Source organism: Simochromis diagramma, unplaced genomic scaffold (genome assembly GCF_900408965.1).
Source record: "Simochromis diagramma unplaced genomic scaffold, fSimDia1.1 OVJJ01000389.1, whole genome shotgun sequence".
NCBI lineage: Eukaryota > Metazoa > Chordata > Actinopteri > Cichliformes > Cichlidae > Simochromis > Simochromis diagramma.
In genome coordinates, this window is record NW_024387227.1 from 330,296 (window position 1) to 357,117 (window position 26,822).

The following is a 26,822-nucleotide window of genomic DNA, read 5'->3' on the forward strand; positions in this document are numbered from 1 at the left end:
GGTCGTCGTGGGCCAGTTGAATGGCCCCCAAGGTCTCCCGATCTGACCCCCTTAGACTTATCTTTGGGATCATCTGAAGGCAATTGTCTATGGTGTGAAGATACGAGATGTGCAGCACCTGAAACTACGGATACTGGATGCCTGTGCTGGCATTTCTCCTGCAGTGTTGCTATCAGTGTGTGAAGAGTGGGAGAAGAGGGTTGCATTGACAATCCAACACAATGGGTAGAACATTGAACAATCCATGACTTCCTACACTACTAAAGGCAAAACAAAGGTGCCATTCCTCTGTTTTTGGTTGCACAATAAGTTCTTAATGACACAAGTTGGAAATCATATTTACAGTAAATGTGAGGATAATAGGAAACCAATATAAATGCTGACTGTGTCATTATTCTGTTGCGGATACATTTCATAATGATAATTAAAGAAAGACATTTGTTTTTGAATATTTGTTTCACAACTAAAACTTATACTAATGTTTAGCAACGAACCGTTGCTTCAGTTAACAACATTAACTAATCCCACGGTTAGCACGAGACTGGTCATGTGAAAGCTTTCCCAGCACCTGCCTTGCTGTCAGTCATGCCCTGCCCCATGCACCTGGTCTGTAGTGAGAACCAAGGGTTTTTAGGTAAACAGCAACACAGCTCGACTCTCTCGTTTAGACAAAGGAGGCATTAAAAAGGTGAACATCTACAAGTTCCTTCTCTCTTCTTCCCAGCAACTGGTAAGCTCAAGGGAGGAGTCTGAGTGCCTGAGAGCTGAAAATGAGGACTCCTATCAGCAGCAAGTCAAATTAAATCATCGGCAGCAAATCACGAACACGGGGAATTACAAGAGATTACTGCCCCCGTCCAGCCCTACCCAGACCCCAGAGAACAATGGCCTGTAATCTGTCTTAATTCCCAAGCTAATCAACTCAGGGCTCAGAGTCTCATGGCAGCAGTGACAGGGAACAGCAGTTCACATCCACCCAAATGCCAAACTGACAGACAAAACTAAATGCAGCAAAGCCACAGTATAACTCCTCAGATCGCTCACCACTCATGCATTTTTAACATCTACCAAAATCTGTAATTGTCTATGCCCAAAACCATTTTCTTCAATCTCTCATTTCAAATTCAATGTGTTTTAAAGCCTATTCCATTTCTAAGGGAGTTCACACAACACCCTCCACTGTCAGGGCTTTTATTTTTAATGTAATCTTCATTGCAGTGCTACTGGTGTGCAGGCTGCTCTCCCTGGTGATCTGCCTTGCGTTAAGGAGGCTGGGGGCTCAGCATTAAGCCTCACTTAAAGCTGCAAAACTTTAAGAACAGCATTTCTCCTTTCATTCACCAAGATGACACACAAACCTCATGTCTTTGGTCATCCTCCGTCTTACTCTCTGGCCTGTCAGGCCAGTTCCAGCACTCTCAAGCCCTCGTGATCTTCAGGTTTCACTAGCTGACAGGTAGACGTGCAACTACTGATGTCATGCATTCAGCTGCAATGAATCATCTGACTAGAGTTAACATGTGGGAGTTTGTGCATCTCTGATGAAACCCACTTCTACAGAACACATCTTCTCAGAAGAAGTGATTTGAGGCTGTATAATTTACGATGTTGCTAAGCAAACATATGCACTCAGATGGCAGTTTTTCCCCAGCAGCTTTCTAAGTTTAGCACAATTCTGCAACACAACACACCTTTACGAGAGTGATGTTTGTTACCATAGTATTACTGTGACTTTATAGTCATACTGAAGGCTATGCAACACTGATATCTGTTTTTTATACAGTATTAGTACCACCCTTTTGTCCCCACTGTCCTTACGTTGCTTAGTTCATTTAGGTTTGAGGGTATTCATTATGCACAGTTCTCTTAGAGAGTGTCTGTTGGGATGTCCACTGTGAGGAAGATTAGAAACTCTCTTGAATGCTTTCCACTTATGAATAATGTCTCACTGTAGAGTGATGCACTTGGCAACCTTTCCTGGACTGATGGGCATCAACAATTACTTATCTAAGATCACTGCTGATGTCTTTTTCACTTTTCCAAGGTGCTTTTTCCATCTTGACACTTTGTTAGGAAACAGCCGAATGCTTCAGACCAGCAAACTGCAAAAACTTCTGCTTTTATAGGGGGAGCCCACACTTGTGGCATCTGGTCGCTACTTACCTTTTTAATTCCTGTGGAAGCATGAAAGGTATACTTTGTTTTTCACAGGACGGTGAAAACTCTTTGACATGACAGCAACCGCAAAATTACATAGAAACTGAATACATGACATCAGGATAGTGGCATGTCAGTTACAAGATCATAAAGGCTGATGAGACAAACTGTCATAAACAAGCCTTTGTTTTTATGTATGCAAGTCTAGTTTTCTTAGATTAATTTTCCCCATGTTTTGAAATGAAACATCACTTGTTTTTCCTTTAACAGAAAGCACCGGCAGTCATGTTTGCAAATACCCTTAAAACCTAACCAAAAACATTTCATCTAATAGATATCTTTAAGGTTCAGGGGCTTCCTAAGATGTCCTCAGCTTTCTGCGACGAGGCAGGGTGTACTTGGTAATATGAAGTCATTTGAAAGGTTGTAACTGTAACAACGGTTGTTTAGGAGACACCTGTTAAGCCTGATGCATTTTAAATCATATTAGCCTAAAAACACTGTTCAGAACAGTCTTTAACAGCTACATATTGCAGCTAGGCAAACAGCTTTTACCTGTATGCGTCCTGCCCTCTACTGAAAGGAGAAATGACTAGAAAACATATGGCAAGTCACAAAATCAACTCTTTGCAGAAGGCGTGCATAAACATTTTAAAAGAACAACAGATGCAGAGACATCTGACTCACTTGGCGCAGGCCAAAGTAATGATCTAAACAATACAAAATGTTTTGTGTGATGGAGGCTGCACCAGCTCGCTTTCTTCCAATCAATGCAGATGTTTATCCGCTAATCTACCAACAGCTTGGGCTGAAGTAAACATGCTGCCTGGCTCTGTTCTGCCTCAAGCATCATCAGTGCTATCAGTAATGAGGGCAGGATGAGCTACCACCTCTCCCAGTTCTCTAACAGAACATGACTGTTCTCTCTTTCCCCGTGGCTCCATTTCTGCACGAATGAAGCCCCTCTGCCACAATACCACGACCAACCGCTAAGATGGACAAACTAATTTGTCTGGGGTGGATGGTTGAAAAACAGAAGGGTGGAGCGCTGGGAACTGGTTTTCTCAGAAGAACCAGTTATGAGGTACTCAATAAAGCCCATATTTTAGAAATGAGAAGATTACCGAGAAACACAACGAAGTAAATGAAAAAAAAATTCACAGAGAGACAGAAGGAAAGATGGAGCTGCTGGAGGAAAAGAGAGCAGACTGAGGCAAGCCACAGGGGAGATGGCAGCCGTGGGTGCCCTTGAAATTGCCTGACTCATTACTGCAGCAGCACGGCCATGCATGGTGATGGCAGGCTCAGAGAGAGAGAGCTCTCGGCCAGGCACTGACAGTCAGAGAGTGAAAGACAGCCCTGTTTTTAAACCACCAGAGGAACACTTCAAAGGCTGGCGTGCTCATTCTCCATTTTCAAACGCCACCCTGCACTAGAGCGAGGCAGACGGGAAAATGCTAATGGGTTTCTGTGATTAACCCCCGTGTTTGTGTCCCGATAAGCATATAATGCCTTGCTATAAGAATGGTGTTAATAGATAGCAGCACACAGGTACATGTGGACACCCTGAGTGACAGGTCTGTGTGGGTGACTCAAGACTACAGTAATCATTTAATTCTTCTGCAGCGTGGGCTTCAGTCAAACTGAGACTAGCATTACTGCACAGCTGCCTGCTGTATACTCCTCACACATATACTCTACAGCATCTATAGTGTCTGGGAAAAACAAAACAAAACTTAAAGTTCCAAATGTATGGTTAAGCAGTGGTTGCAATCTATTTTCCTCTTTATCTGGTCCAATACAACTAGAATGTAGAGTGATAACGCATCCCTCGAGCAAGTAGACAGCAGGAAGAGTGTCAATCTCTGCGATGCTGTGGTTGCATACAACCCACTGACAATCTTCATCATCACAATTAAGGCAAAGTGGCTGCTGTGTCTTCCATTTTGTCCTCCACAGGAATTGACTTCCAACATTAAGGGCCACAGCAGTGTGGTAATAAGTATACAACTCTGTCCAGCACCAATCAGGGTGCAGTAATCCAGCCAACCTCTTTAAAATGGCTCCAGCACTCCATTAGCATGACTGATGCATGACTGAATTATTTCACACAAAATAAAGCTCTTGCTCAACCTGGTTAAGGAATGAAGCTCTGTGGATAATGATATGCGGCCTTTTGGATAAACCCTTATTTGATGAATTAACCATAAAACCGACAGGGGGAAATTTTATATACATGCCATAATGGGTTGTCTGGAGTGTATTTAAATGTAGATATTTATGAGACTATCTGCGGCTCTGTTTAATGTTTTAGATTACAAGACATTTGGAAGAATGTTGTATTAAGAGTGCTTTTTGCTCTTGTACATTTTAAATGGGTGTCCCAAATCATCCAATATGACTGCTGGAATAAAATCCTACCTAATCAGAAAGCATTAGTTCCCTGTCAAATCTCTGCTCCCTGAAGCAAATGGCAGAGCTGCAGACAAATCCTCCCAGATCCTACCTTAATGTCCTTTATGTTGAGGGGGAAAAAAAAAAAGTGTACGAGCAAGCACTTATGTGCTGAGTAAATGCCTGCCAGATGTATACACATCACCATGCAAAAGTCAGGTGTCATATGTGTTTGTGCATTACAGATTTGGCCACAGCAGCATTTACCGGTTAAAGGATGCAAATCAGCAGGAGGCAAAGCTCTCAACGTGGCATCAAGACTCAGGGCCTGAGGTCAGCAGAGTGACATGCCAGGCTAAGGAGATTACATTCTGCTACAGACTAACGAAAGGCTGCTCTTGTGAGTAGACACTGACCAGCCAAAAACATCAGAGTTAAAGCAGTAGTGGTATGACATAACAGAAGGGTGTTCCATCTAAACCTAGTTTGAGAATAAGAAACAAAAAGGTATCTCATGTGGAAATGTGTTGAGAAGAGCCTAAATAAAAATATAAGCCATGACTGACTTGACTTTACATAGTAAAATGAGCCATTTAAGGGTCAACTGCTCAGAAATTAGGAATTAGTTATTCCGCAAGTTTCTCCAAAATGAAAAGCTTTTTCCAAAGAAGGTCTTCTGGCAGACACACAAGAGTTAAAAAAAAAATAAATGTTTGTGCTGAATGTCTTTGTATTTCGTCGTGAAGGTCTATTCTATGATCTGGTCTAAGTCTGGGTATGCTTCCTTCAAATGTAAAAAAACTTGATTTCTTCCATCCTTAGAATGCTGATTGTGAAACACAAATCATCAGCCTTCTGCTTTCTGGAAAGCTGTGATTAAAAAAAAAAATATTACTGAGGAAAAAGAGGTGGCATCTACTTGCGGGGTGATGAAGATGTTGACTTAACCTAAATTCAACCACTGCTGGGAAACTGGACAGTAATGCTGAACTATTATGACTGACAGTAAGTTTGACTTTCATTTTCCCCCCAAGAACAAAATCATAACCAAACTAGGGAAACTCTCCCTGCACTCTCTCCAGAAGATTTCTGTAAGAATTCAAAACGACTTCGGCAAAGACTTTGCTAGCCTCTCCAACATTTCAACATAATGAGGCAAAGCTTTGGCACTCGGCCTACCAAATCCTTTCCCCATATCTAAACAGTTCCCCACTCTACAAAAACTCTAACATTTATTTTAAATACACCATCATACTGGCAGGGCATGTGCCCCTTTGGTCATGACTGTCAAAACACTGGATGTGATCTCTGCTGCATTTTAACACATCTTCGCCATGTTGTTTTGGCATTTAGTGAAACACTGCTGAGCCTCACGCTAAAAGTGACGTTTAAGCCTGCAGGCATAGCTCTCGCATTTGTTTCTGTTTGACACTCAGCTCCTATCTGCTCACTGCAAAACAAATAAATAACATGGAAAATGTGCAAGTTGTTCGTCTGATATAGATGAGGCATGATGTAACGAGCTCTACAAATACGAGTTTGCCAAGATCATCATGGGACATGCTTGTGTCTGATGGGGCCACTGTGTGCGCACACTCTGTTTCAGTATTGTGGATCTGGGAAGCCTCCAAGTCTCCTGCCAGAATACAAAATGCCAGATCGCCACCATGAAAAGAACTCCAAGCAGAGGGACAAGCCGGTGTCCAAGAAAAGAGAAACATCTTGTGTTGGGCCTAATTACTTCTGCTCCAAGATTACACAGTTTTGACCTTTCTCAAGCTTACAGCACACAGCCTGATTGGAAACTGATGAGGACAGCATTAATACACACAGCACTGTTAATTATATTTAATGCAGAACAAGGGAGGGAAAATGTAGCTATTTACTATGCACAAACTGCCTAATTATGTTTCCTTGTAACCCTCAAACACCTAGATCATACAAATTGGTTTTAATCCAATTAAGTACTTTTTTCCCCAATTAAAGAATTCTCCACAGATTTTACAAGCCAAAGTCTGTTTAAAGCTCTTGGGGAATAAGTGAAAAAGTTCCATGAAGACATTTGGAGAAGTAGCTGCACAAAGTCAAGTGATGACACTTGAGTCAGAGTCTGTTATGGTTGAAATCTGGAAATGTGAAGACAGAAAGAAGTGAACTTACCTGACAAGACTTCCTCATCTCTGCTGCTACAAGTACAACATATCCAACTGAACTGATGGTCAAGTGCAGTGCCAAATTATTGTAAATGGACAAATGAGTTGGGGTGTGTTATCTGAAAATCCGCTACTGTGGATTACGTACAACAGTAGATACAGAATGGTTGACATTTTAAGAATTATAAGAAGTGAAATGGGAAAGCATAAAGCCAATCACATCGTTTTATCCATCCATGGCAAAAGCTGAGGTTCATGAAGGCTTCAAGTGTGGTGGAAAACATATCTCCTGATGTAAGAATGTGAATGATAAACCAAGAAAATGGTAAATGCACAATGTGAAAGTGGAGAGCAATTCTTTAAGTCCACTAACGTTGATGAAACCATAAATTTGTAAATTGTAAACCATAAAACGCCACTCTCCCCATTCTTTATTCCCTTTATTCGTAAGGGGTTGTCTGACTGCTAGATTTTCTGTATTATTGCATCATCTTTTACAGTACAAAATACATAAAATGTAATAGGTTTAATTAGCGTGGCAAAATTACCAAATGTACTTAGTTTTTGTTTTAAATGAGATTTGACTTCTGAATTTGCATGTTTTGGTGATCAATGCAATATAGATTATGCCCTGGTTTTACTTTCACTGAAAATAACTGCCTTACCTATGAAGCGCCTTGAGGCGACTTTTGTTGTGATTTGGCGCTATATAAATAAAATTGAATTGAATTGAATTACCTATATGGCTGCCAAGTGGCAAGACTTGCTACTAGAAAGACTTTGACCCAATGCAGCTTGGAGGTGTGGAGACATGCCTATGAGCCCTCTGCAACTGGGAGGCAAGTGGTTGCTGGCTAAGTGAAACTGATCACAAGAAAATATGTGGTGCTGTTTGGGACAAACTTGTTTCCCTAGAATCCAGTGGTTGAAGTAGCAGCAGAGATGTGAATCACCACTTCCACTGAAAACTTTCAAAAGCAGTCATCAAACATGTAATGCAGATGCAGAATTGGGCCTTTATTTGCTAGTTAAACTGACAGTTTCGATGTTCAGTCAACTATATGCATAGTTAGTAATATAATCACAGCTAAATCTGTGGACAGAGTTGTGGGCAGGCAGACTGGAAACTAATAACATAAGGAAGTTTTGAATATTCAAGGTGGAAGTCAAAAATAAAAGACACATTGTGTTATTTGGGATTTTTTTAATTCACTTGCAGTCTGCATATAACCCTTCTCACTCATTAACAGTACCACACCACAATGAGCTTGCCAATGCCAAAGTCATACTTTCAGGAGAGTGTCTGAGGTCAGCATCATGAATAGTCAAAGGCTGAGACCATCTTGCTGATAGACTTTCCCTGATGGGATTAATAGTTTTTATGCTCCTGACTGAAATTCCAATTCTAAAAAGAACAACAGTAAGCCTCAGCATAAAAAATAAAGTATACAACAAAAGCGGCATCACGAAGTTAGAGCCAGACACTGAAACCGAAAACTCAGACTTCATTAGTGATATATCCAAAAGAGACTTGAGGTTTTGGTTTGAGATGCGCTGAAAGACAGTGAAACCTCAAAACCCCCACCGAGTAACTATAAATCTCTTTTATCAGAAACATCACTGTGCTCACTATCAAGAAAACAAAGTGTTTTATGTTACATACAGCAGATATGAACATCTACACTGGCAACAGCAGGCATGAAAACGGAAAGGAACTCCATAACATTAGACTGGAATGTGTTTCTCTGTATACTGGAGCAGAGAAGGAAAAGGATTAGGAGCTTTGTTTCACAGTTATTGGATTTTGGCTCCGTGGGAATGGAAATACCCAAATGGTGAAGGGAAGGCAAACACTGAACTATTCTCGTTAATGTGGAAAACATGACTCAGGGTAAACGCAAATGACACATTAAACACACGCTTTATTGAGAAGTTCATTTCTTCACAGTTACAGTCAATTAGTTCCTAATATTCTAGATTTAAATGAATCACTGAGGAAGGTTTTTTTTCCCCCTCTCCTGTTTTCAAGCATCTGTTAGTTGCCGATGTCAAGATCTCTAAAATCAAATTTCCCCTTTAAATTGTAAATTATTTGGGGCTAAGCTGAAAGCAAAGAGATGACAAGAGATGGGGAGAAAGAGAAATGATGTTGATGTGCAACAAAGGCCCCCTTGCCAGATCTGAAATGTGGATGCTGCATGTCTAACTGATCTAAATGCTTTTTTTCCTGGAATATTTCCAGGACTTTAATTAGTAATGTGAAAAAAAAAGCCATGCGTTTCTGCGTAGAGAAGCACTTTACCTAAGCAGGAAAGGTCCCCAACTGATTCGAGATCACCCTGGCGATATGAACTTTATTTGCAAGTTTGTTTGTTTCTTTTAAAGGAGAAACTGCCAAACCAGAGGCATAACAATGAAGAAGCAGACAAAGACACTGACAACACAAAACTAAACTTAATTAAATAAAAAAGGTGTTACATAACTAACACGTACTTGTATTAAAAAAACAAAACAACCCCCACCCCAAAAAAAACAAACAAAAAAAACCAAAAAAAACCCAGGAAGTCCAAAAAAGTAAAGAAGTTTAAAAAAAAAAATCTAAATGAATCAGATTTGTCTTATTCTCTTAACTTCCTTGAACACACCTAAAGAGTGACTGCTTCTTTCAATTTCTTTGTGATTCATTCCAGGCAGCAGGAGCTGCATTCCTAACCATCAGTTCAGTTCAGTTCGAACCAAGAAATGAAACTATTAACCTCTGATCATAACGGGACTTACAAACTGGAATCTCATTATGATTTCAGGTCAGTGGACTTGTGGGCATCAGGGAGAAGCAAATTAGATGTGCCTCATTCATCAGCACCTGCTGTACCTGAAACACTCAAAAGCAAAAAGCACCAAATCCCCAAACTGCTTCAGTGCAGCTTCTCTGGGCAGGAGTGGACTTAATGCTGAACTGTCTGGGCAGCTCCCACGGGTGAAAGAGTCTGAACGTGGAGCAGAGTGCTGATGGGTTTTAAGAAAATGTCAGCCTCGCTCTTGCTAATGAGCTGTCAGAGTGTGTGCGCTATGACTGACCTGTATTTCCTCGTATGCCTCGTCAATAGTGGTTACTTGGTGCTGCTCATGTAGCGCCGGCTCGTCGCAGAAGAAACACACGAGGCTTTTGTCGGTGAGGCAGAAGAGCTTGACCTTCTCGTGGTCCTTGCAGGGGTAGGAGCTCCTCTGTGCGTTAAGGATGGCGTCCAGTGGGAAGGCTGAGTAGCGCTCCACAATGTTGGACAGCTTGAGACTTGGCGAAAGTAGTGGATCGGCGAAGGTCCTCCGGCACTCGGGACAGTCCCGCGCTCCGTGAGGCTCCTGTCTGCTCCAGTGCTCGGTGATGCACTTTCTGCAGAAGTAGTGCTCACAGCCGAAGCTGACGGGGTCCTGGTAGATGCTGAGGCAGATGGAACACAAAAGCTCGTCCTTCAGAGAGCAAGCCATTTGCAAAAACTGACACTGAAAGGCATCTAAGAGGGCAACGTCGTGGAGCAGAGTATACTTGGTTCAGTTTGTAAGGACGTGGTTCACTGCCATGTGGGAGTTGACTTCAGGAATCCTGAAATTATCGTCTCTGTTGGGGTGTAAAAACAATAAACAAAAAGACAATAAGGCACCTCAAACCTTTAATCAGCCAAACCCTAAATAAGTTATGTGAAGACATTCTTTTGGTTACACATTAACAAAATCAACTTCAACAACAACCCTTTAATATTTAATCTAGAACACAAGAGCTTCTAGTAAGCTGTACTAGCTCTGTACAAACTGATTACACAGGCTAAATATGGGTTTTTAGATTAGACCTGTAATTAGTATAAAAAAACGACACAAAGAAATCACACTTTCCAGTTTCTCAGATTGGATATTTGCTCGTGATTTTAGTATTTTATTGCAGTGTACCAAGTATCCTTTTATCCAGGAGCATTTAGCACATCAATTAATTTGAAATCAACCGCACATTCATGGATAGTGAATACAATTATCCTGACTTTAATGTAAAGCACTTCAAAATCTCATGCCCTAATGAAGGCGGTGGACATAACTTTAAACAAATCCCTTTAATAATTTGGCAGTAGCATGTACCACCTTTTTAAAGCAGTCCTTTTTGTTCTCATAATATAACGCCTGCTCTTTGCTTTCACTTTGTGAGCTTCCTCTTTACCTGGGGAAACACCTGACGTACATTAACGTTTCTACCAAACTAGTTCTGTACTTTGCTGCACCCATTTCCTCGCTCTTTGAAATGGATTTGCTCATTTCTAATGGATTTGCCGGTTGGTTTGGTGGACTGCAGCAGTCCACCAAACCAACAGACAAACACCTGCAGCAGTCAGTATTATCTCCGTTGCCTGTCCACCTCCTTCCCCGGTGTTAAGAAGCTGCCTTTTAAATACCCTCCCGTAAAGGGCTTCAAGATCCCGTGCTGCTCTCTTATTTAATTCGCACCATCTATCACAAACTATCGGACCAACATATGAGCTGTTGCTTAGGATAAATACACATTATATAACATATTTCATCCACCTTGCTCGCTGGCAGGGACTGTAAACATAAGCGACCAGGACCACGACACCGCCAACCACAGCGGGAGGAGATAGGGGACACAAAAGAGGCATAACACTGATTTAATTAGCCGCATAATTAGAAAAGTGTATGTAGGAATCTATACGGGAGGTTGAGGCTTCCCAAAAATGCCCATTATTAATAGAAGAAACGAATTAAAACAGCAAAAAGAGCCTAAACTCACCAGCCTTCGCTCAACGACATCAGCGGCTCCAACGCAAGTGTCTTTCAGGAAGGGAGCAACACACAGCGGCAACGGATGCAACCAACTGTACCGAAAAATTAGGGGGGCCGGGGACTCGACCACACACAATGTTCGGAAGAAAGATACTTGTCATCTATGACTAACATTTGGAAGATAACGAGAGTAATTTATGTGTAGCGTGGTAATTTAAATGATTATCAAGTTGAGTACGAGACAAGGAATAAAACTGTGTAAAGTTTTATCCCCCTCTCCTAATGAATCGACTCGTACTGCCTTTCTTTTCGTTCACAAGCTGCTGCTGCTGCTCAGCTAATTACAAGAAAGAAATATACAGAAATCAACCGTTAGCGACTTTTTTTGTAGAGCAAATTGCCTGACTTAAAAAAAAAAGTTCAGCAGCTGCCATGAAAAGTAACTGCCACTTCTAACTGAAAACAATTTTATTAGTCAAAGGAGAGAGATGTTGTAGTGTCCAACTTCGACCAGCAGGTGTCAGAAGCGTCCGCAAAAAAACTACCCTAATCTTCAGGTTTAGGTATCGTGACAGAGGATAAGCGTTTGTTTTATCAAAAATAAACGGTTTCTTCAAGAGCTAGAGAAGAACCGCGGGATTGGTATATTAAAGCAAAATGCAACAGTTTAGTTTATTAATACTATAAAGAAGAGTGGTTCTGCTGAGACACTGATTAGAGTAAGCAGATCCTTCCAAACTGGGACTAAAGTTAATAATGCTGAGAGGTTTGTGTAACACAAGCGAACTATACTTCTTAAAGTTTAAAGATAAATGTGCTGTATGTCATTTCAGTCCCAACTTATTCTAATCATAAATGTCTTTTTTGATGTCTTTGTAAACGTGTGCATTTCATTTTCTATTGTGATGCAATTCAGAGCAGCTCTTTCCTTTCTTGGCTCTGTTTGTTTTGTTTTGGGGTTTTTTTTGTTGTTGTTGTTGTTGGGGTTTTTTTTTGTTGGCATGTTCACTTTTGTAAGCTAGAGCCAAACAAAATCTTGAAAGGGACCTACATGTAAAAGTATCATGAATATAATCGCTGATGTATCATGAATATGTATAATATGTGTAATAGTGTGCTTCTGGATCTTGATTTATACAGATTTAGCTAAATTGTATTATATTTTCTTCCTAAGGTGTCTTGATATATTAGTTCAGAACCTAAAGGTGTGTGTTATGTGTTATATATATATATATAAATATATAAAAAAAGACACCCCATTAAATAATCAGCTCTTTATTAAGAACTGTTCGCATATCAATGTCCAATCATGTTTTCATGTATTACTGGGGGAAAAAAGGGACTTAATTGCAATTAAACAGCAAAAATTAACATTTTGTTACACATAAAAAAAAGATATGAACAAAAATGTGTATTTTAATGGAGAAAAAAAGTTAGGACACCCTACCCCCTAATAACTAGTGTTGCCCCCTTTGGCTGATATAACTTCAGTGAGACACCTTTTGTAGCCTTTTACCAGTCTCTGACATCGAGTAGAAGAAAGTTTGCTACACTCCACAATGCAGAATTCTTTCAGCTGGGGGTTTCTTGCATGTACAGCCCGTTTCAAGTCACCACACAGCATTTCAATGGGATTAAGATCAGGGCTTTGACTTGGCCATTCCAGGACTCTCCACTTCTTAGTTTTTAGCCAGTCCTGGTGGATTTGCTGGTATGCTTTGGGTCATTGTCATGTTGCTGTCTCCAGTTCTGCTTCAGCTTTAATTGTTTCTTTTTGTTTTACAGATGATTTCACACATTCTTCAAGCACCCTCTGATACACAGTCGAATTCATGATGGATTCTATGATGGTGAGCTGGCCAGGTCCTGCTGCAGCAAAGCATCCCCAAACTATGATACTGCCACATCCATGCTTCACAGTTGGTATGAGGTTCTTTTCTTGGAAGGCTGTATTTGGTTCACGCCAAACATGTCTACTGTTCTGGTGTCCAAATAATTCAATTTTAGACTCATCAGTCCAAAGAACATTATTCCAGAAGTCATTGTCTTTGTCTATGTTCACTCTGGCAAACTTCAGTCTGGCCTTAATGTTTCTCTTAGAGAGTAAAGTTTTCATCCTTGAACACCTCCCATAAAAGTCAAACTTGTGTAGTCTCGTTCTGATAGTAGAGTCACGCACTTTCACATCGACAGTAGCCAGAGCCTGCTGTAGTTCCCTGCTACTCTACACCAACCCCACTACACGAAGATGCCACACCAATAAAACCACTGTAGAGGAAGTAAACAACAGTGATTATCTTATTAGAACGCAGTGTTCTTCAGAGAAACCTTGGTTCCTGGCATTCGTGTGGATGTTTCTTTGACACATAACACGTGCCCAAACATTGTTGCGAACCAAGCAAACAATGAACTGCGACCCCCCCCCCCCCCCCCCCAAAAAAAACCCCAAAAAAAACAATGCTCAGGAAGGGCTTAAAGGAAAAGCTTTTGATTTAGCCTCCAAATTTCCCAGATTCCAAGGACCATGCATCCACATGATACGTGAGGTCTTGAGGAACCGGAGGTGTGAAGGGTCAGAGGTGATTTAGCCGCAGGTAGGGGACTTACACAATGTTAGGAAGGTGTTTTTAATGCTGTGGCTTGGTGGTGTATTTCACATGAAAATATGCTGCTTCTTTTACTCCACTACCCAAAAGTATAAAACCTTTAAAACTAGCTTAAAATACAAGTAACAAGCTAGCTCAAGTTCCCCCACCTAAAATGATGACAGAGGTCAGTAATTTGCACCAGAGGTACACTTCAACTGTGAGAGACAGAATGTGAAAAAAAAATCCATGAATCCACATGGTAGGATTTGTAAAGAATTTATTCGTAAATCAGGGTGGAAAATAAGTATTTGGTCAATAACAAAAATACAACTCAATACTTTGTAACATAACCTTTGTTGGCAATAACAGAGGTCAAACGTTTACTATAGGTCTTTACCAGGTTTGCACACACAGTAGCTGGTATTTTGGCCCATTCCTCCATGCAGATCTTCTCGAGAGCAGTGATGTTTTGGGGCTGTCGCCGAGCAACACAGACTTTCAACTCCCGCCACAGATTTTCTATGGGGTTGAGGTCTGGAGACTGGCTTGGCCACTCCAGGACTTTCAAATGCTTCTTACGGAGCCACTCCTTTGTTGCCCGGGCGGTGTGTTTTGGATCATTGTCATGTTGGAAGACCCAGCCTTGTTTCATCTTCAAAGTTCTCACTGATGGAAGGAGGTTTTGGCTCAAAATCTCACGATACATGGCCCCATTCATTCTGTCCTTAACACGGATCAGTCGTCCTGTCCCCTTGGCAGAAAAACAGCCCCATAGCATGATGTTTCCACCCCCATGCTTCACAGTAGGTATGGTGTTCTTGGGATGCAACTCAGTATTCTTCTTCCTCCAAACACGACGAGTTGAGTTTATACCAAAAAGTTCTACTTTGGTTTCATCTGACCACATGACATCCTCCCAATCCTCTGCTGTATCATCCATGTGCTCTCTGGCAAACTTCAGACGGGCCTGGACATGCACTGGCTTCAGCAGCGGAACACGTCTGGCACTGCGGGATTTGATTCCCTGCCGTTGTAGTATGTTACTGATGGTGACCTTTGTTACTTTGGTCCCAGCTCTCTGCAGGTCATTCACCAGGTCCCCCCGTGTGGTTCTGGGATCTTTGCTCACCGTTCTCATGATCATTTTGACCCCACGGGATGAGATCTTGCGTGGAGCCCCAGATCGAGGGAGATTATCAGTGGTCTTGTATGTCTTCCATTTTCTGATGATTGCTCCTACAGTTGATTTTTTCACACCAAGCTGCTTGCCTATTGTAGATTCACTCTTCCCAGTCTGGTGCAGGTCTACAATACTTTTCCTGGTGTCCTTCGAAAGCTCTTTGGTCTTGGCCATGGCGGAGTTTGGAGTCTGACTGTTTGAGGCTGTGCACAGGTGTCTTTTATACAGATGATGAGTTCAAACAGGTGCCATTCATACAGGTAACGAGTGGGGGACAGAAAAGCTTCTTACAGAAGACGTTACAGGTCTGTAAGAGCCAGAGATTTTCCTTGTTTGAGGTGACCAAATACTTATTTTCCACCCTAATTTACGAATAAATTCTTTACAAATCCTACCATGTGAATTCATGGATTTTTTTTTCACATTCTGTCTCTCACAGTTGAAGTGTACCTCTGGTGCAAATTACTGACCTCTGTCAATAGCAGAGTTTCAGTAGCCTGATGGGTGATAGGTACAACTACTTTCTTGCTTTTAACTTGTCACCTCATACAGCATTACAAAAGTAAATATATGACCTGTAATAGGGTACTCTTTCCATTTTTGAAAATAGAAATACTATTATAGTTTTAAATAGTTTCAGAGGTGAGTGAAATGAGCTCAAAGAAAAAGTCAAGCTTTGGTTTTTTGCGCAGTTTGTCAAATCAGCAAAATCTTCTGTCTCTCACATTTGTTTAAAATGTTAAAGAATAAAACAAGAAATGGAAGACTTCTGACCAAGAACATGAGGTACCAGGCAGCGAAAGCGCAGCAGCAGATTGGACTGAATAATTGTGAGCAACATCAAGCAGAGCAGGTGTGAAACAGCAGCAGGGATCACTTCCAGGATAAATGAGACTTACCAAATGCAAGTCTGTTTACAAAACATTTAAAGTAGAATCAAGGAATTTGGATAAAAAGGGTGTGTGATGTTTAAAACTCAGAAATTATGGCTATGATTTTCAAACAGACATGTACTGTTGTTTGTTTTTGTAGTGGTGTGAGTGAGCTTGTATGTATCGATGGTACTATGATGTAGAAATTATGAAGTGTAAATGTTTGGATGCAAACTTAAATCAGCCAAATACATAAATAAAAATACACCTTTTATTTACATTGTAACTGCATACCCCTCTGAAATCCTTTGCTATAACCTGATATACACCCCCTAGAAATGTAACTACACGTCGACTCTCACCGACATCTTGGTTAGGTACACCTCTTCAACTCCTGATTAGCTGATTACATGGCTTGATCTCAGTGCATTTGGTCGTTATGGTCAAGATGACTTGCAGAAGTTCAAGCCAGACATCACAAGGAGAAGAAAGGTGATTTACGTGACTATTAATGTGGCATATTTGTTGGTGCCAGATGAGCTGGTCTGATTATGTTAGAAACTTTTGATGTACTGGGAATTTCCCACAGAACCATCTCTTGAGTTTACCGAGAATCATCTGAAAAACAAAACACCCAGCCAACAGCAGTTCTCTCGGTGAAAATATCTTGTTGATGCAAGAGGTGACTGGCCAAATTGTTTTGAGCAGCTAGGAAGGCAAAAATAAGTCAACCACTTGTTACAATCAAGGTTGTAACCAGAAGAGCATCTTTGAATGTACAGCACGCGAGTCTTTGAAGCAGATGGGTTACAGTAGCAGAAAACCACAGTCTGTACCACTCTTGTCAACTAAAAACAGGAAACTGAGGCTAGATTGTGTATGTACTAAGCAAAATTAGACAAGAAAAGATTGGAAAGATGTTGCCTGCTCTGATTCTCAATTTCTGCTACGGCATCCTGATGGTTCGGTTATGATGGCTTCTTCCAGCAGGATAATGCACAAACTTCAAATCATCAAGATCATCAGATCTGAATCCAACAGAGCACCTTTGGATGTGGTAAAACAGGAGATTTGCATCATGGACTCAAACATGACAAATCTGCAGCAACTGTCACACAGTTGCTTCAGTGGACCAAAACATGGACTAAATCTCTGAGGAATGTTTTAAGAGAATTAAGACGGTTAAGACAAAAGGGATTTAACATGGTACTAGCAAGGTGTACCTAATAAAGCGTCTGATGAGCGTATGTGACCGAAGTCGATCTTCAGCCCCCCGTTGTAGAAATATTTTGCAAATGAGGAAATTAAATTCACAGAATATCCCACAGAGCACATGCAGCATACAGAAGCATGAATGAGCGGATATCTGTGCCCTCTGTCACATGGAGGAAACCACAGCTATTTCAACTAGTTGACTTCATTGCCCAATATTGTCAAGCAGTTTCTGCAAACTGCAAGGAACCCAGCCTAGTTTCTGAAAGACTGTGGCTGAACTCTTTCGGGCAGCCACTGCTGCATGACCAAACTGTTTTCTTGCATATGTTTTTTTTTTTTTTTAAATATAATTTAAAGTGTAGCTGTGCCATTTTGCTTTAAAATAATTTGCTTAATCTTTGACATTTTGTCATCTAGTGCAGTTGACCTACATTTTTTTAAAGTGTGGTTTTGGTATCCAAACACATTTTTGAGGCTACCTTACACGTAATACACATAATACAGTGATGTGTGGTATCTTAACAAAAGAAAATGATTCTTTCAGCGAAACTGTACACACAAGATATGCATTTTACAACAAACATTGGATATAGATGTAATATATTATGATGACTGTAGACTACACCTCTTTCCATATTTACATTTTTATTTCCAGCACAGCTTATATATATTTATATATACATATATATACAAATATAAACAATAAGTAACAGTTTCTGCCTTCAAAGTGGAAATAGTTGTGTACCTTAATATCAGTCTTTCATGCATATGAGTCTTGCTTTGTGTGCTCGGTGCAGTAATTGGAAGTCTCCGGCACTGACATTAGTGACTGTTTGCCATCTTCTTGCTGTGGGGTGCTAAAGGACTCCTCTTCCTCTCCATAGGGGAGCTTACAGTCAGGTTTTATCAAGTCCGCAGGTATGAAAGCTGGTGTCCCACAGGACCCGTTTCCTATGTGCAAAGTGATGTTAACGTTGACGTGTGGGCTGGTAGTCATGGGCGTGATGATCTGAGGGCTGCTGGGCTGAGAGGACGTCTGTGTTTGGATACTGGGCTGTGGTGCAGCAGAGTCTTTGTTGGAGTGTAAAGTCATGGGCTCGGACAGAACAGACAATGGATTGTCAAGCGCAAAAGTGGAATGTAAAGGGCTGATGGATTCCTGGCTGCTGCAACCATCAGTTCTAGTTAAAGTTTCGGTATTGGTTGTGCATTGACTGTGATCACTGCTGGCTTCCCTTTTTTCTAGCAGGCGCTCATTTTCTTGTGATGCAACTTTGAATAAAGTCAGCTGAGTTTTCCCAGTGTATTTCTGCAGAGAGGAAGAAAAAGAGAAGTTCATTTCCAGCGGATTTTTAAAAAAATCACAAACACTGAGCTATTCTGCCATAAAGACTAATTTTATGGTGCCTACCAAGCCCAGTTTTTATTGATGCTTTTATTGGAAGTCGCACTGTGGTTACAGTTAGCAGTAGTGTTGTACTGGACTGGATTATATCAATAAATGTGCAAATGGAAATGTTTCATGATTTAATTGTTGTAAAACTGAACACAATCAACTTTAAAAGGGGGAGAATAAATGGCAGTGATCTTGTACTGAATTGCAGACCACAGAGGATGTGTACTTTACTAAATGTAGGGTGTATTCAGTATGAAAGATAGAAAGCCGAGACTTACTTCGTCAGCAGTCTCACAGTTTCCGTTTGCATCCACCTTAGGAGATAAACTTGCAGTGTCTAAGAAAAAAGAACAATGGTTGTAAGTAAGAGAGGGAAAGTGTAATAAAAACTGTTCCTTGTAAAGAAGTTAAAAACTAACTGGTCCTTATCATTCTCTAATGTAACTCAAAAATAAATATAATGCCTATAAAAGCATATATTTACCTTTCTTGCAGATTTTTTGATAATAACATAGCAGAAAAAGGATGATGGTGATGACAAGGAATCCAGTAACAGAAGCAATTAATCCAACTAAGAGAGGTAAGCAGAGATACATCTCAAAAGAAGCAAGAACAAGAGCACTTTTGAAATACTTTTCATACACAGCTGTTTTCTTATGAGTAGTCTGAAAGTTAGTCAGTTATAGTACCATAACTGCTGTCAGGCGGTGGGGTCAGTAGGCTTGTTATTAAATAGGTGGAGGGTTCTTCTGAAACTGAGGCAGACTGTGTGGTGCTTCTTAGCATAGATGTCGAGCCTGAGCTTGGTGCAACTGTGGTCGTGCTTGTGCTTGGAGTTGTACCGACACTCTTCTTGTGACTGTCAGCTGTTATAAACTGTTCACACACATTGTCTGATTCAGTATTGCCTTCTCTAAGAACAGCCCTCCCATTGCAGCTGAAGAGAACAAAGAGAAGGGTCAGCAATTTGAGTCTGGAACACCTTTGTGGAAATACCATAGCTCTCCTTCACTCACTCTGTGTGGGGCTGGCAGGGGTCAGTGGAGGAGGTCTTGTCAGAGAACGTGCCTTCGGGACATATTTTACACTTCACATCTGAATTTGGTGTGCCTGGCAACAACAGAAAAACATTTAATTTAATGACGTGTTTCACTCTATGACTTGTATTGTATGGAACATGTTACAAAACAACATTAATAAAAGCATTGGCATATTGAGACTTCATGGGAAATATCAGAGAGACTGAATAGAAATCTGTAGAAAAAAACACTGTAGCTGCAATGAGTGCATCTGATCCACTGTCCCGAAAAAAGCAGTCACATGAGCACAGTATGCCGACAGCTATATTGCACTAAGGATAAAGGTCAATATACTAATAATGTCATAACATGGTATTTGTTGAGTGATTTGGTGGGATGAGCCAGAATAATTGATCATGTTGATGACTCTTGATTGATCTATAAATGAATCTGTAACACCATATAACTTTGTCAATGAGTGGAACAAATTTTCAAAAAACTTTTTCAAAAAATTAAAGCTGTGAAAAGACTGATGGGGTATTGTTGTCACACCGCTGGGTGGGCAGGTGGCGTGGATACCTACGTTTGTGAATGCAATAACTCAAGCACAAGGTGACGTAGGAGTTTCATATTGATACCGTAGGTGTATCTACTAAAACTGTCGGAGGAGTTTGAATCTCGTCAGGTTTTCTGAAAATCTTGTGAATGCGATGACTTCAGAACAAGGCAACGTAGGATTTTGAAACTGATATTATAGCTGTATCTACGAGGAGGCTGAGGGCCGACACCAGTATTTTTTCTATTCCAGTAACCACTAAAGTTAAAGCTATACTTAGAAAAGGGCCTGTTCTTGTTAAATCAAAACATCAACCCAGATAAGTGTGGACTGTGGGAGGAAATTAAAGCACCCAGAGGAAACTCACACAGGCAATCAGGAGGTCTTGCTTGAGGCAAAAGTGCTAACCACTGCACCAGCATGTACCCCTCTCCTTTTATTTTTGTTATATTTTTATTAGTAGTAATTACAGAAGACCCTCACAGAAAGAAGTTGGCTCATCTGACAAATGGTACATCCTTAAATTTCAAAATATTGTTTTAAGATGTACCATAAAAACATAGTGACAAGAGAGATTTAAAAAAAAAAGTTTTACCTTTTACAGACACTCCAAGGCCAGGTTTGCATTGTTTGTATTTTTTGCAGTCTGAGCAGTATGGATTGTCATATCCCAAGCGGCAGAACCTCCCAGGTCTGCAAATACACTTGGACGGTGTTGTAGAGGAGCAGTTCTGTGCATACTGTAAACCTTTTTCTAGTTGAAGACAGAAAAGTATTCTTTGCTCACATCCATTGCTTGTTGGTATTAAACAAAACAATAACTGGACAAATATGAGTGTAATAACATGGAGATGTACAGTTCATCCACTGACCTTCTTTGCATTTTTGACAGCTATTACAGTTTGGATAGAAGTTAAAGTTCTCCCGATACTGATCCGGAGGACATGGTGTACACACAGTATCGGTAGTTTCAGTGCAACGTGTGTCCCCTCGATAGCCTGTAATTATATCATTTTAGTTACTTAACTTACATTTATATTTAATTTATAAGTTTTATATGCATTTTATTACTGCACATAGGTACCGTAACTCTACAAAAGCCTCAAAAAGGCCAAAAGCACAAGTTTAATGTTATTTGTCATAGTTGTTAATTGTTCAGCCTAATAAAATCTGGTCATACTTTGATAACGTAACAGTGACACATACAATGCATTATAATACAATACTTTATACTCTGTCCCTGAGTGCATTAAGTTATTGCAACTATAGCATTTAATACACACATTTAACTGATAAAAGGCAGTCCAATAAAATGTCCGCTGCACTCATTCAGTGGTAAAGTGGGAAGTAAAACAATTAACTTCATACTGAGTGGGAGAGATGAGATTAGTGAGCATGGGAGATCAAGTTATCTCATGAGCAGGGGTGGAGCAAGGGCAAAACGGCTGAAATGCTTCAAAGCAAAACTGATTTCCAGCTCAGTGTGGCCCAAATCACTGTTGTCACAGCAGGAGGTTCACAAAGCCAAAAACACACACAAGCCACTGCTTAACAAAAGAGGAAATAAACAGAGGGAAATCCTTGTGTGAATGCACCTTTTGTTAGTGCAGTCATTACGAAACCCAGCCTACCTGCAGTATTAACCAGCATTTTTTGTTCGGAGTCAGGAAGTACACATTTAACAAGCTGGTAGTTTTTGTTGCAGAAAGAACAAAAAAGCCCCTGTTCTCTATTCCTCAAATCCCATAAAGTCCACCACTGAGTAATACCTTAGTATTTAATATATCTGTATCATTCAAAAGAGTGTTCATTGTTAATACTTGTTGACAGGTACTACCTGTTTATGTTACAGTATACACATTGTATTTTAACTATGAAATTCTACATAGTAATAGCTTGATTTTCCATGTCTATTTCAGTTTGTAATAGATGTGGAACTGTAGACTTTTATGAGGCTTTGTGTGTGCACCTTTCCAAATGAAGTTGGGCGGTCTGTGTTTGTTAAGCTGTGTTATGTGTAAGCAGTGTTGGGGAGTAATGGAATACATGTACCGCCATTACGTATTTAAAATACAAAATATGAGTAACTGTATTCCGTTACAGTTACCGTTTAAAAAGGTGGTATTTAGAATACAGTTACTTTGTTGAAATAAATGGATTACACTGCGGTACTTTCCTGTTTCATATTGTGGCGGGTCAGGACTGTTTGGGTTTTGCTTGACAGCTACGTTCTGTTGTTCCAGGCGGCAGCGTTACGGTTGCCATGGTTACAGGGCGACGCTCTCTCTCTCTCTCTGCGACTGTGTGTTTCCTGGGTGAGAGAGCGCCTTTTCGTTGTTGTTGTTGTTGTGCTAAGCTAACAAGCAGAATGCTACAAGCATAGCTCTAAAGAATGTAGCATCATGGGCAGTGTAGTCCGTGTTGCAGGGAGAATGGACTGCCATACACGTTATGGGTCTGTGAGCGCGAGGAGGGAGAAAAAGGGGAGTGGAAAGGTACGAGTTGTCATCGAGCAAAAACGGGAGCTGGAAGCATGTAAATATAATAATAACCACTTCAGCCAAGAAGAGTGCCTGACGAGCCCAGTTGTAAGTAAGCTATTAAGACTCGACTGTACACCGTGTTCGTGTTTTCCTCCGAAAACAATAAGTTCCGTTGGAGCAGCCTTTCAACGCCTCTTTCTGTCTCTCGCACGAAAAGTTGACCCACACAACAAAGTAAAGCTATTTTTCGGCTACGAGCTGACAGGGACCCCGCTGTATTAATCAGAGGTCCCTTTACTACAGTTCGGAGTCGCGGACCTTCAGTAACAGTAATAAATCAAACAGCAATAGTACATTCACGTTGTTGTAAAAAGCATGATAATATATTAAGTAATCCAAAGTATTCAGAATACGTTACTGTCATTGAGTAACGTAACGGAATACGTTACAGAATACATTTTGGGGCATGTATTCTGTATTCTGTAATGGAATACATTTTAAAAGTAACCTTCCCAACACTCTGTGTAAGGTATTAAAATTCTGCTTTAAATCTTTAAGTAATTAACAGTATTGTGCGTTTGCTTTCCTTCGTCTCTGAGGATGAAAGAGCAGCTTATAAATACATATAATTAGTCACAGTAGGTGAAAATTTCCTTCTTTCACACCTTCACACCCAAGTTTTACTAACACGTTTCACGACATGCGTTAGTACTCATCGTATAGTGATGCAACTTTCAGAATAGCTTATGCCTGACCATTGTTTATCTAGTCTAACTGTTGTGGTGGAAAGTTTTGTAAAAAAAAAAAATGCAGTCTTTGTTATGTTTACAGGACAACTCTTACCAGGGCGACACTTTGTACAGCACAGGCCATTGTGATTGTACTCTGTGTCATTGAGACACTGTCCATTTTCACTCTTGTAGGGTGTAGAGCAGACCTATGGGAAACAGACAAATACTTGAGCGCATCTCATTTTCTGCTCCTTAGATGTAGACAGCGAAGAACGCTGTAACCCTCCAACCCAGAGCCAGTAATTCAGGTAAATTTAGTAATTCTGAAATTACAAATTTATGTGGAAAGTGTATGACGTTTTCGCTATAAATGTTCTCAGAAGTAGACAATAAGCGTAAACTTTAGCAAACTCAGTTAAGATAGTAATTTCAAAATCAAAGATTTAGTCACTGTCTGATATAGGAAACAGACAGGTTGAGATATAACCTGCTGTACTTTTGAGTATGTTAAATAGGACCTTAAAGTAGAACCAGACTACCCACACCTTCGCCCACTTTTTCCTTTCTGGTAATGGTGCTGGCCCCAGTGCAGACATGGTCAAACAAGCAAACTCTTGTTCAGAATTCATAGGAAGTGACTCTTTTTTCTGCAGTATTTCTGGGCGTTTGGGCAGTGCACGCATACCAATGCCTTAACTCACATGCCATCTCTGCCTGTGCTTCTGTCTCACACACCAAAAGATAGTAAAGACTGAAGTACATTGTAGCTGCTTGCACACCTGTCCTATGCACACACAAAAAAAACATGAAACTCCCTCACCGCAGTGGCCTCCAATGACAAGCAAAATGAACGATTATGCTGACTGCAGCACCGTGTTTCTCGTATTACAGGAAACAGAGGCGGCGACCTGGAAGCGCTGGGTTCCTAAGCAGTAAATTCTTGTGTAGTGTGACCACCGGTACTACTGCGAGTCATGACAAAGGTGATTTATGAAGCACTTTGTTCTTATTTCCTGACAGTTAATCAGTGATAATAGTCTGTGTTTTCCTCCAGCTCTCGGCTTCATGCCTAAAACAACTAATGATTTACAGAAAAGCACAGTGATATAGGGAGATAACAGAAAGAGCTGCTCCTTCATTTCTGCAATGAGATATTCAGTCTGAAACTCCATTAGAGAGCAAGTAACCGAAACCAAACATTCATACAGGTTCACCACAGCACAACCTATTCATTAAAATTCCACGGTAAAACTTACTGTAATATGATCACATTGATACAGACTATTAAGAAATGCTTTAAAAGAAATGAAAAACTCTCCGTTTGTTGGTTTCAGGACAGGTGATCAGATTAAACAATATACAGAAACACGTTAGAAAGGTTAAATTACATGACAGAAGTTAGACATCTACATTAAATCTTTAATGTTAATGACGGTCTTTCAGTGATTTCAGAGAACTGCGTCTTTAGTTCCTTTTCCATTTAAACTGTCCCTCTGGTCATTAGCTGAATCCCACTGCACTGGTATTCATCCAGTCTGCGATGAACAGTACAATCAAGCATGACAGACTTAAAGACAGTGACAAAGCCTACCTTGATAGTTTGGGCACACAGCAGAAACAGCAGTAAAAGCGTGTCCTTCATTGCTTCTTTAAAGTAAACCACAGAGGAGACGAGTTGGCAGCCAGCGTGCGCACTGTACTTTTCATTTCTAGGCGGGTCAACACTCACTGTGCTCATGTGTAAGCAGGAGTAGTTTCCTTGAACTGAGTTAAGTAGTTGGAGGAAGTAAACCAGTAACATGTATTCACATATCTGTAAAAACCTAATACGAAGTGGTACAGTTCATGTTTAAAAAGCGATGTTGGACTCCCACATGTTTACATATGATATCTGTTATAAATGCGCAGTATAAGATTGCTGTGATCTCAGCGTTTGTTTACTGGGGTAAGAATTCAGTGTCTGCTAAAAGAGTAAGATTTACTCCAGCTGCTGGCTGTGCCGTGAGGAAACAATGGTGTTTATGGATAATATTTCTTTCATGTTAAAGTAAAATTTAGACTTCTACAAAGAAATGTCTGCCTATGGACAGAACACCAGTATGAATAGGTAATAATTAATTTAGTACATATGAAAAGGGGTCGTTAAGTCAGTAACATGATGCGCCAAAAAGTTTGTCACATAAAAAAATTAAGAAATAGACCTTGGAACAACAGCTTGGAAGTCATTTTTAACCCACATCTTTTCGCATTATGTAGATTTGCTAAGTGGTCTTTACTAGTTTCAACAAGAAGGTAGGGCTTTATTATCAGTATCTAAACATCTGAGTGAAAAGACATTGGATCTGGCATTCTCAGCTACTAAGTTCTATTTAGTCATGTAAACAAAGAGTTTTATTCAGCTAAAATGCATGTGACATTAGTGTTTAGCTATAAGCATTAAATTTGCTGATGTGCATTGAGATGAGGATTGTGTGTCTGTTGCCCTTCAACGCTCGAACGTAGATCAGCATAAATGCACCAGAATTACTTCCCACTTATCGTGGTTACATCTGCCTAATTATGCTGCTTTAAATTCAAACTCAGCAATCAAGTTCTGCTGCTGAGGGCTGTACTGCAAAATAGCATTTGGGACTTAGCAGGGTTACTTAAGGTTCAGCCCTGAGTTTTCTAGTGTCACAAAGATTGTTGGAAGATAATGAAAAACATCGTGTTGGAGTTGTAAGATTCAAAATAAGGACATTGTCCTAAAACCTAAGTTTTGATACTCATGTGTAAGCAGGAGCAGTTTCCTTGAACTGAGTTAAGAAGTTGGAGGAAGGAAACCAGTAACACACATTCACATATCTGTGAAACCTAAGTTTTGATACTTGTCACCCTATATACATTTGTAAGCCTGCGTACAAGTTTGAATTGTGCTTTTGTATTTGTTCAGTCCATTTAACACGACCAGGGTTAGGGCTGAAAGAGCAAGCCGAATCTTGTCTTACCTGCCATAAGACTAGCATAATTTAAGCAACAACACACTAGATACAATATGTAATTATAGTCAGATTCACCTGTGCCTTAATGAAGGCGTAGTGATTCTGGTAAACGTTAGGTTTTGTTGGCAGCTTTCCTTTCCAGTTGTAAATGGACTTTATCTGTAAGCATTTGTCTAGTCTAAATCACAATTGCATTGCTTTTAGCCTGTATTATGCCAACAGCATACTTCTCCATGTGGTCAGTAGACTAGATTGGGAGATCTTGGATCAGCTTATGGAGCTGAAAACTACTTTAATTTGATCATTTAATAGGAT

General features: G+C 40.3%; 2 protein-coding genes and 1 long non-coding RNA gene across 4 annotated transcripts in view; all 3 read right to left on the reverse strand.

The window, feature by feature from the left end:
• trim62.1 (tripartite motif containing 62, tandem duplicate 1) overlaps positions 1 to 26,822 on the reverse strand; it is a 55,727-nt gene that overhangs the window by 23,535 nt on the left and 5,370 nt on the right. The window contains exons 3-5 of one of the 2 annotated variants that reach the window (XM_040052103.1): positions 19,352 to 19,358; positions 11,494 to 11,519; positions 9,783 to 10,320 (exon numbers count right to left, since the gene is read on the reverse strand). In XM_040052103.1, coding sequence (XP_039908037.1) covers positions 9,783 to 10,190 — 408 coding nt within the window. In that variant the 5' untranslated portion in view covers positions 10,191 to 10,320; positions 11,494 to 11,519; positions 19,352 to 19,358. The other variant, XM_040052104.1, reaches the window with a different exon arrangement.
• Positions 1,805 to 9,776, reverse strand: LOC120746680. Its single transcript, XR_005698908.1, has 2 exons — positions 7,443 to 9,776; positions 1,805 to 7,369 (listed from the first exon to the last, which is right to left on the reverse strand). It is a non-coding gene; the product is annotated as an uncharacterized LOC120746680 (long non-coding RNA).
• On the reverse strand, positions 17,967 to 25,311 carry tnfrsf1b (tumor necrosis factor receptor superfamily, member 1B). Its single transcript, XM_040052101.1, has 9 exons — positions 25,118 to 25,311; positions 23,639 to 23,732; positions 21,185 to 21,310; positions 20,908 to 21,066; positions 19,754 to 19,847; positions 19,427 to 19,674; positions 19,222 to 19,308; positions 19,016 to 19,074; positions 17,967 to 18,650 (listed from the first exon to the last, which is right to left on the reverse strand). The coding sequence occupies exons 1-9, from the start codon at positions 25,262 to 25,264 to the stop codon at positions 18,102 to 18,104; spliced, it is 1,563 nt and encodes a 520-aa protein (XP_039908035.1). The 5' UTR covers positions 25,265 to 25,311; the 3' UTR covers positions 17,967 to 18,101.

Bases quoted from the DNA above. Each gene is read 5' to 3' on its own strand.
- tnfrsf1b (XM_040052101.1), bottom strand. From the start codon at position 25,264: ATGAGCACAGTGAGTGTTGACCCGCCTAGAAATGAAAAGTACAGTGCG. The intron at 21,067-21,184 runs GTCAGTGGATGA...GTCTTCAACTAG, and splicing joins CTGTCAAAAATGCAAAGAAG to AAAAAGGTTTACAGTATGCA. The intron at 19,675-19,753 runs GTGAGTGAAGGA...TGTTCTCTTCAG, and splicing joins CCCTGCCAGCCCCACACAGA to CTGCAATGGGAGGGCTGTTC.